This window comes from Miniopterus schreibersii (genome assembly GCF_964146895.1).
Source record: "Miniopterus schreibersii genome assembly, chromosome: 19".
NCBI classification, from domain to species: Eukaryota; Metazoa; Chordata; class Mammalia; order Chiroptera; family Miniopteridae; genus Miniopterus; species Miniopterus schreibersii.
The window spans coordinates 14,329,442-14,339,662 of record NC_138119.1 but is presented as its reverse complement, the minus strand read 5'-3'; the positions used below and the strand labels follow the sequence as shown (position 1 = coordinate 14,339,662).

The 10,221-nt window shown below is 45.8% G+C and overlaps 1 protein-coding gene across 2 annotated transcripts in view; it reads left to right on the top strand.

Annotated features, from left to right (window-relative positions):
- The first annotated feature begins 2,502 nt into the window (after positions 1-2,502).
- The window catches only part of IQGAP3 (IQ motif containing GTPase activating protein 3), a 36,561-nt gene continuing 28,842 nt past the window's right edge, over positions 2,503-10,221 (top strand). Inside the window, exons 1-5 of one of the 2 annotated variants that reach the window (XM_081121668.1) lie at positions 2,503-2,573; positions 5,435-5,522; positions 7,913-8,069; positions 8,700-8,777; positions 10,086-10,162. In XM_081121668.1, coding sequence (XP_080977794.1) covers positions 2,537-2,573; positions 5,435-5,522; positions 7,913-8,069; positions 8,700-8,777; positions 10,086-10,162 — 437 coding nt within the window. In that variant the 5' untranslated portion in view covers positions 2,503-2,536. The remainder of the gene's footprint in view (positions 2,574-5,434; positions 5,523-7,912; positions 8,070-8,699; positions 8,778-10,085; positions 10,163-10,221) is intronic. The other variant, XM_081121669.1, reaches the window with a different exon arrangement.

Sequence of the window (10,221 nt, the reverse complement as noted above, 5' to 3'; positions counted from 1 at the left end):
CCGAGAACATTTCATTCATCCCTCTGATTTCAACACCACCAATAAGCTAATAATTTCTCAATGTATACCTCTAAACTTAGTTTGTCCAAGCAAAATTCCTAGTTCCTCAAACCTATCCATTCTATGTTCCCAGTCTTAGTTGGTAAACCATCAACCCAGTCTCTAAGCTGGAGACCTGGTAGACATTCATGACTCTCCCCTCTCCTCCAACTCTCAATCCTATTGGCTCTACTTCTAAAACCTCTCTCCAGTGCACCCTCTCCTCTGCAGTCTCACGCCCATAGCCTAAGAACTCAAGCTTGGGGACCGCGGTTGGGTAGCTCAGTTGATTAGAGTGTCATCCCAATATGCCAAGGTTGAGGGTTCCATCCCCAGTCAGGGCACGTACAGGAATCAACCAATGAATAAATAAGTGGAACAACAAATCAGTGTTTTCTCTCTCTCTCTAAAAGTCAATCAATAAAAATAAATGCATTTGAAAAAGAAAAATAAATCAGGCTTGGAGCCGGACTGAGTTTGAATCTTGGCTCTACTAGGTTTTAGCTATGTGAGATTTCTAAGCCTCAGTTTCCTCATCTATACTGTGAAGATTAAATAATATGGTCCTTATAAAATAGTGCTAAGTATAGTATCAGCATATAATAAGCGCTCAGTGCATGTTGATGTGATGGTCTGTAACTCTGGCATTTTCGACTACATCTCTCCTCAGTTCTTGTTTCAAGTTCCTATTCCACTGGGGTGGTGGAAACAACATGAGTCAGTTTGGTGTGCCTCCTCCTCTTGCCTAGGGTGGAGTCCAAGTTGGGGGGAGGTATGGATGCTAAGACTTAAGAAGGGAGGCCCATCTGGCCCTTGGCCACCTATTTACTCTCCACTGACATCTTTCTTATCCACCTGGCTCTTCCAGGCTCAGGGACCCTCCTCACAACCAGAAGAGGGAGTAAGTCATCTAGGTATTTCCTTTCTGGCTAGGTTGGGCAATTTCTGCACAACAGTCTAAAGGCATAGCTGCCTGGCTTGTTATGCAACTGTTCCTTCCCAGGGTCCTGTGCTCCTCCAGTCCTTCCCAGGAAGCAGGGAATAGGATTTCTATCATCAGGAGCCACCAACATCTAGATTCTCCCTACTTTCCCGCTGGTGGTGGTGCAGGGGAGCAAGGGGGAATCCCTTCTGGTCTCAGAGAACACCCACTCTCTTCAAACCCCACATCTCCCAAACGGTTTTATCTCAGCCCTGAGTCTCCTCTGTTTTTCTGAAGCTTTGGATATTTTCTGTTTTTTTTTGTCCCTTTGCATTTCTCTCCTGAGATATGAGCCTAGGCTGCCTAGTTGCTTGAATGGGGCACAGGTAGAAGGGCAAAAGGAGAAATACCAGATGGTAATGTACCAAAAAATATTTTTTCAGTATAGTTGTAGTTATAATTATTTTTATTAGTTCAAACCCTCATTATCTCTAACTCGTGCTATTGCAATAAACTCCCAATTGGTCTCTGTCCCTAGCCTCACTCCCCTTCAAGCCACTGCTGCAAAGGGAATCTTTATAAAATATAAACCTGGCTCTGACCTGTGTCTAAAGTATTCTTTGGCACATGACTGCTCCTCAGACCATGGTGACCAAGGCCCTGCAGGATCTGGCCATGGGCCTCTCCAGGCTTACTTCCTGCCTCTCCCTGGTTGAGGTTTGTTCCCTTATAAAACTGAACCGATTTTAATTTCCTGAATTCACCTCTTTGCTTTTGCACATGCTGTTTCCACTGACTGACATTCCTCTCTCCTTCAGTCTGTTGAATTTTTAACTTTTTAACTCAGATCAGCTGTCACCTCCAAAAGAAAGTCTTCCTGTCCTTCATCACAGCAATTAACTCTTTTTTTTTTTTTAAATTATGTCTTTATTGATTTCAGGGAGAGGGAGAAGGAGAGGGAGAGAGAGAAACATCAATGATGAGAGAATCATTGATCGCCGCCTCCTGCACGCCCCTACTGGGGATCCAACGCGCAACCCAGGCATGTGCCCCAACAGAGAATTGAACCTCTACCGTCTGAATCATAGGTCAATGCTCAACCGCTGAGCCACACTGGCCAGGCAGCAATTAACTTATCCTCTGTGTATCACTGACCTCTAACTTATGTGACTATGTTTATCACTCATTCCAGAACGGCAAGCTTCTTTAGGGCATTTACTGTGCTTATTTATCTGTGCATCCGTGGGACCAAAGAATACTATAGGAAAATGAGCGAGGTTAAGGGAAATAGTAGGGAACCGATAAAGGCGAGGCCAAGGGCAGGGGCTACTTTAAATAAGACGGTTTAGCACTAAGGAGCTCTGGAGGAACAGCAACCAGGATACCGCCACGAGGGGAGCACCCCTCCCGCTGGGGCGGTATCGCCGTCCTCCCCACCTACCCGCGCGCCTCCGCAGCTCGGAACTACAAATCCCAGTGTTCCCTGCGCGGGCACCGGAAGTGTCCTGCTGGACAGCGGTGACGGTGAAGGGCAGTGGCGGGCGGCGGGAGATTCAAACCTGGAGAAGGAGAAACATGGAGGGGAGAGGAACCGGCCCGGGCCAGGCGGTCTGTGAGTGTCAGAAGTGGAGGGCCCAGAGGTGGTGGCCCCTACTGGGGGTTCGGTGGTCCTGGGAGAGGGTGGGGCGGGGCTGGGAGCGGGGTCTACCAGGCAAAGGCCGGCGGGACTGTGTTCAGTGGGGAGGGAGCACTGAGTCCTGGCTCCCTGCGGGCAGGAATAAAGCTCTGAGCAACAGAACTTCCCCGACTAATGTGCTTACAAAGAGTTTTCCCCCCTTTCCCTAAATTCTGCGGCTCCTACATTTTGAGAGAATGTAGGTGGTCTGGATGGCTCCTTAAAATTCAGCAGTTACTGATGGCTGCCATGCTTGCTAAGCGCTACCCGGGACTGGACGCCTAAAGAGACCTGGGGAGTGAGGGGGACTAAAGTTTTGCCACCCCAAAATATGCCTTTTAGGATATTGACTTTAAGCTAGTTATTAAGCAACACAAGACTCAAAGAACCTTTGACTCTCTCTCCTTACCCGCCTACAGGAATACAGAAAAACTTGCTTAATATATAAACTAAATGTAGACACGGAGAAATCCAGCAAAGCCTATTTGTTGAACTCCCCTCTGTGGACCCTCGTTTCTGGGTGGCCCAGCGAGAGTTTGTTTACCACATATTTGCCCTTTCTCATCTACCTGTGACTTACCTGATTTCCGTTTGCAATCCCAGACCCATGCCTCGGTCTCCTTTGTGGAGAATGGCAGACAAGCCTCAACTGCCCAGTGCTTCCTTGGGTCTTGTATTCTTATGGCACCCCTGCATGTACATCCATAATAAACTTCCCCTATTAATCTGTCTCATGTTAATTTGAGTATTAGCCCAGCCAGAAGAACTTAGAAAGGTGGGAGGGAAGTTTTTTTTCCCACTCCCACAGGGGGATTCCTTGACTTTCTGATGCCTCTCTGAGACAATGTCTGTCAAATTTTAGGGTTTCAGAATTACCTGGGGAGCTTGTTTAAAATGCAAATTCATGATCCCCATCCCAGAGCTTTAACTTCAGTAGGTCTGGATGGAGGAGGGGGGCGGGTGCATAACTTGCATGTGTAACAAACCCTGCTGTGCTGCCTCACCCCAGGTAATTACAATGCAGTTAGTCCATGAACCACACTTTCAAAAACACTGCTTTAGAAAGTGAGATGGAGGTCAAAAGGATGGGGCAACAGAAAGGTTTCCATCAGACCTTCAATAAAAGGCAAAATTTCCTTCTTCCTTTCCATTGGGATTCAAAAAACAAAGCCCACATCCACCAATCTCTTGAAGGAAAGCTAGTTCCATATCTGAGTAGGGCAGGAAGACTGATTTTTTTTTTAGACTCTGTGTATGTACAAAGCCCTGCCCATGTCTCATAGTCCTCAATTCATAACTCTGAGGTGATGTCATTCACTTACTGGTTTATTTTCCATGCTTAGCAACCAACACAACACGTTCCTTATACACCCCATCTCACCCCATCGGTGGAACTGATGGATTTCCCGTGGTTGCCCAGGGCTTTCAAATCTGAACTTGTGTGTTTTAACTTGCTTAACTGCCATTTCAAATAAGCCCTGCCCCTCCCCCAAATCACTGCAGGATATGCAATATAAAGAAATAAGATATTGACTAAGCTCTATCTCTTTAAGCTCTCTTGAGTTTATTTTCTTGGTGTGTGTGTATAGCTTTCATTCTAATTTTTTAAAAATATGTCTTTATTGATTTCAGAGAGAGGAAGGGAGAGGGAGAGAGAGAGATAGAAACATCAATGATGAGAGAGTCACTGATCGGCTGCCTCCTGCATGTCCCCACTGGGGATTGAGCCTGCAACCTGGGCATGTGCCCTGACCAGGAATGGAACTGGGATCTCCTGGATCCTAGGTCGGTACTCAGCTGCTGAGCCACGCTGGCTGGGCTCATTCTGTCTAATTTTGTATTGTCTTCCTGAGGAGACCAGAGTAATGGCGGGGGAGGGGGAAGGATAAAGGGAGGCTGTGGCTAAGGCAGACTATGAGTGCTGTCTCATTTAAGGGATTCCCTGTTCTTGAGTTTGGGGGTCAGAGTATTGTCTGCATTTTTTTTAGCTTGGACACCTGTACCAAAAAGGAGAGTAAAGATACCTTTGTGATCTTTTAAAATTCTTTGTCTTTCCACTTAATCCCAAGTGAATGGCCTTTTTCAAGTGGTTCTTGCTATTGAACTGCCTTTTCCCCCCTCTAAGATTCTACTCATAGGTAGAATCCTTTGCTTCCTCTGCTGATGTACAGACTATTCATGGGCTGTAATCACATTTATCACATTAAGTTGGAGTTTTTTACTTACATGTTGTTCTGTTCCAATAATTATCTCTGTGTTTCTTGAGAGTAGGGATCCACTAGCCCAGTGACTGACATATAGAAGGTATTGAATGAATGAATGGACTTTGAATGATGAGCCCTAGTAGGTTCTGGGGAGAGTACTTGAGGAGGATGACCCAAGTCAGTTCTTGGAGAACTCAGAATCTAATTAGGGATAAAATAAGGAGCTAATTTGCCAGCCTAAGAGGGATCTGGATATTCCAGCTGGGAGGCCCTGAGGAAGGTTCATATAGATTTGGGAAGGTGGAGGTTGGGAAGATGGCTGAAGAGGAATGGGAAGGAATGCCTCCGATACAGGATGGATTCCCCTGTTAAAGGGTTCAGAGGCGACCCTTCAACAGGGTGCTGACTAGGATAGCTTTACTGGATGGGAGCAGAAGATTGGAGCCAGGGTGTCCTGAGAAATGGGAAACAGATATTTGGGAGATGCTTCTGGTTTCTGAGCACAGATGCCTAAGAAAGCCTGTTAAAAGAAGCTTCATTGCTGTGGCCCTCTATCTAATGCTCCCTTCATTGACCTTACCCCCCTTCACTCAGATGAACGCCTCACAGCTGAGGAAATGGATGAGCAGAGGCGGCAGAACGTTGCCTATCAGTACCTGTGCCGGCTGGAGGAAGCGAAGCGGTGAGCAGAGGGATTGCCTCTTTCTGGTCTCCCTTTCCCACCCTGCCACCCCAGGCACCTGCCCCCAAAGCAAATGCAAAAGGACAAAAGTCCATCCTGTGGGAAAGGGAGAGTTGAAATAGCATCTTTTTTTTAAGACTTTATTTTTTTTAGAGCAGTTTTAGGTTCACTGTAAAACTGAGAGGAAGATACACAGATTTCCCATGTATCTCCTGCCCCCCCACGTGCAGAGCTTCCCTATTATCAACATCCCCACAAGAGTGGTACATTTGTTACAATTGATGCAGCTACATTGACATCATTATCACCCCTAAGCCCCATTAGGGCTTACTATTGTTGTAATATATTCTGTGGGTTTGGACATATGTATAATGACATGTATCCTCCATTATAGTATCATACAGAATTCTTTCACTGCCTTAAAGGCCCTCTGTGTTCCAGACCTATTCATCTCCCTCTTCTCTAACCCCTAGCAACCACTGATCACTTTATTGTCTCCATAGTTTTGCTTTTTCCAGAATGCCATATACTGGTAATCATATAGTATGTAGCCTTTTCAGATTGGCTTCTTTTATTTAGTAATATGCATTTTAAAGTTCCTCCATGTCTTTTCATGGCTTGATAGCTCATTTCTTATTAGCGCTGAGTAATATTTTTGGATATACCAGCTTATTAATCCATTCACCTACTGAAAGACATCTTGGTTGCTTCCAAGTTTTGACAATTATGATTAAAGTTGTTATAAACATCCGTGTGCAGATTTTTGTGTGGACATAAGCTACAACTCCTTTGGGTAAATATCAAGGAGCACGATTGCTGGATCATATGGTAAGAGTATGTTTAGTTTAAGAAACCACTAAACTGTCTTCCAAAGTGGCTGTACCATTTTGCATTCCCACCAGCAATGAATGAGAGTTCCTGTTGCTCCACATCCTTGCCAGCATTTGGTGGTGTCTATCTTCCAGATTTTGGCCATTTAATAGATGTATATTGGTATCTCATCATTTTTTTAAAAAAAGAAAAATGTAAGGATTAACACACCCTTTTAAGTTTAAAAAAAATATTTTTAAGGTTTAAAAGTGTTTGAAGTTTGTAATTCCTGGTAGGAAAATATTACCTGAACGAAAACCCTAATGGCAAACCATCATAAAATGTTACAGCTGCATTTGGGACAGAGAGGTAGGGATTCTCTTCAAAGCGCCCAGCTTTCTTCATGAGAAGGTCAGAGGTACACTGGTTTGTATTACTGGGACATCCATTGGGTGATCTGAGTTGCTTTTTCTTCAACAAAGGCTTTAATTTTCAAAAGGAATTATGCTTGACCTCCAAATTTGACTGACAGTTTACTGATGAGATTCATAACCTTTGGGTTGCTCTGATATTTTGACATATTTGCCAGGTGTCATTCAACTTGTTCCTTTATACCCCATATTTCCTGTAAATGAATGTTGACTCTAAAGGCAGGATAAATGCTTACTACTTTCCTTTTTGTTGATAGTATATTTTTAATGTTCTCCAAAAAGGTAGGTAGGGTGGAGTAGACAGAAAATCAGGTGTCTTTGTCAGGGAAAGCATGAAGTTTGACTGGCTCTGTCTTTGAAAACAGCTATTTTCCTATAGTTCTTGTTATGTGAAGAAGTTTGGAAATTTCATGTCAGAGATCTGTCCCATATACAATCGTCAACAATAATACTTCACATTTATATTCAAAGTGTTCTCACATACATTAGTTCATTTAATCCTGACAGCTGCCCTGACACAGGGAGTACAGGTGGTGATATCTTCATTTTGAAGATTATGCAACCGAGTCTCAGGTGAAGTAGGGGAGATGGTGTGGAAAGCATGTTTCCTGATTCCAAGGGCTGTGCCCTTTCTGTCCCTCTGTGCTGCTCCCCTTCCGTCAACCCTGGGTGTTCCCCACTACCCTCACCATCACCAAAGCTGGGTTATGGGCTGTGTAGATCATTCAGGAAGACATGACCTTTCTGTACCTGTGTTCTCCAAGGACATGCAGAATGAGAGAAGTGAGCAGATTCAATTTGGTTGAACAGTTAAATGCATAACCAGACTGAGTGAGAGGTTATATCATGTAACAGGTAAGAGCCTGTTTAAGCCCCACTGAAGGTGGGCAGTTTTAGGATCTTGTCAGGGGAGATTTTCTGGGGTGGGTGGGGGCTGAGGATTGGCCAGTCCAGGTGTTTGGGGCAGCTTGGGAGAAGGTGGGAACAGCCAAGCAATGGGCAGAGAGAGGAGTTGTGAGTAGGAAAGAACAGGAGGCAGGAGAGTCAGGCTGCTTAGGGGGAGAGAAGGAGGGAAGGTTCTGTGATTAGAATGAGCTGCGGTGGCCTGCCAGAGCGGGTGAGAAGGTGCTTATGCTCTCATGCTCTCAGCTGGATGGAGGCCTGCCTGAAGGAGGAGCTTCCTTCCCCCGTGGAGCTGGAGGAGAACCTCCGGAATGGAGTGCTGCTGGCCAAACTGGGCCACTGTTTTGCGCCCTCTGTGGTTCCCTTGAAGAAGATCTATGATGTGGAGCAACTGCGGTACCAGGTGGGGAATAGAGGTCTCTACCTTCTATCTTCTTCCTCTCAAACTGCTCCTTCTCAAAGCTGTGAGAGTAGAGTGACCATATAACTTATTGTCCAAACCTGGGTACTTCTGAGGATGAAAAGAGTGTTACTAATCATTGCACTGGGACAACAGGTATCAGTTGATGTCTCTGTTAGGCAGTGTGCATTATTTTTAGCAAGGGACATTTGGTAGGTGGGCTTTGAGTTAACCCTGATATGAAGGGTTATTCTACCTCCAAGAAGACTATTCTACCACCAGACTACACTCAGAGGCTCGTGGGCTTTGCCACCTGAAAGTACTTCCTAGGCATACTGCTCCTTCCCGTGCCCTGGCCAGCCCAGCCTGCCTCTCCTTCCTGTCCCAGCTCTGTACTCCTCTGTTTTAGGAAGCCTTACAAGATTGTTAGCCCCATCCCTGTGCCATCCTTCTCAAATATCCCCCTGGGTCATCCATTCCTGGTGGTTTCTGTTGGTCTGTGTATCTTGGTCCTGGGGAGATGGGAAGTCCATGGGATAGGAACCTCGGGCTCCTCCAAGCTGTGGTCTGAGCTCTGCTCATAGGGAACCCTGAGAACTTGTGGAAATAGATTCTCTTCTCTTTCCCTTTCAGGCAGCTGGCTTGCATTTCCGTCACACAGACAACATCAATTTTTGGCTTTCTGCAATAGCCCACATCGGTCTGCCTTCGGTAACACTGGGCCTCAAGATTGGGGTTCATCTTTACTACTCACCAGCCCCCCCTAACCCTCACTGTGCACACACAGTTTATCTCCCTGAGACCCTTTAGCCTTCATCTCCATGTGTTTTCTAAACTAACTTAACCTAAGGGTTTAAATTCCTTGGGGCTGTGTGTCTTTGAACCAGGTTACTTGGTCTCTGCCCCCACTTCCCTGTGGGTAAAAAAAGGAAGTGAAGGCTGCCTGGCTCAAGTTGCATTGTTCCCATTAGGCATTGAGGCCCCTTTGTAATGCAGGAGATGGGGCTCATGTTAGCCAGCCATCTTTCCATGAGAATTTCGTAGTGTGAAACAAGGGCACACCACATTCCTAGGTGATAGACTTGGAAGCCTAGGCCCCAGACCCCAACTGGACAGATGCTACGTGTCTTCTCACTCTTTGAATTTCAATTGGCTTCTTATCTATAAAATAGGGATAGTAATCCCTTCCCTGTCTATCTTATGAGGTTGACAGGAGGATCACACGATCTGTGTGAATTCCCTTTTTGAATTGTAAAGTGCTATACAAACAAGACACGATAGGATTCTACAATGTATGATTTCTTTCTTTTTTGTTTTGCTTCATTGTAGAATGGAGATATAAGACAAGGAAATAGTAGTAAAGAAAGATGCTTTGGTGGAAGCAGTGGAGCCATGTGTCCTCAGTGGGGTTGGAACACTTAGACCTCTAGATTTAGTCCTTAAGAATCTAAAGTAACCAAGAGGTACTGAGGTTAGACCTCATTGTAGTTGCCAGGTGGCATGGGAAGCCATGCCTGGGGTAATCCAATTACTCTTAGAGGGGCTTCCATTGATCAGAGGCCTTTGGCTTGGAGACAGGGATGACATACCCTGACCCCTTGATGGTCCTTGGCATTGTATTCTTCACTGGGCGCTCTGTGGGACCATGGCCAACTCCCTAGCATGCCACCTTTCTGGGAAGAGTCCAAGGTGAGGGGCACAGGCTGGCTGTGTTTATAGGATGAACAGGGGGCCCATTTCTCCTGGTAGATATAGCCTGCATCCTATAGCCTTGATAGCCTTGTTTGGCATCCCAGTGTTTGATTAATCTAGGGCTGGGTCTTGGCTTAGTATGTGTCCCCATTGCCTTTCTTTTATACTGGGCTGGCTGCAAATGGTTGGGGAGACTGACCTAGAAGCCCCAGGCAACAAAGGAGCACACACCCCAGGTTGTGCTCAGCCCCCCTCTCAGCCCCCTCTCTCTATATCTGGTGGAGGTTAAAGGTTCCCAGTGGCACTAACTGCTTGTTTCCCCTCCAGACCTTCTTCCCAGAGACCACAGACATCTATGACAAGAAGAACATGCCCCGAGTGGTCTATTGCATCCATGCACTCAGGTGAGAGACTCCAAACTTCTGTCATCCTGGTTACTCTAGGTGGATGCAACCAACAATTG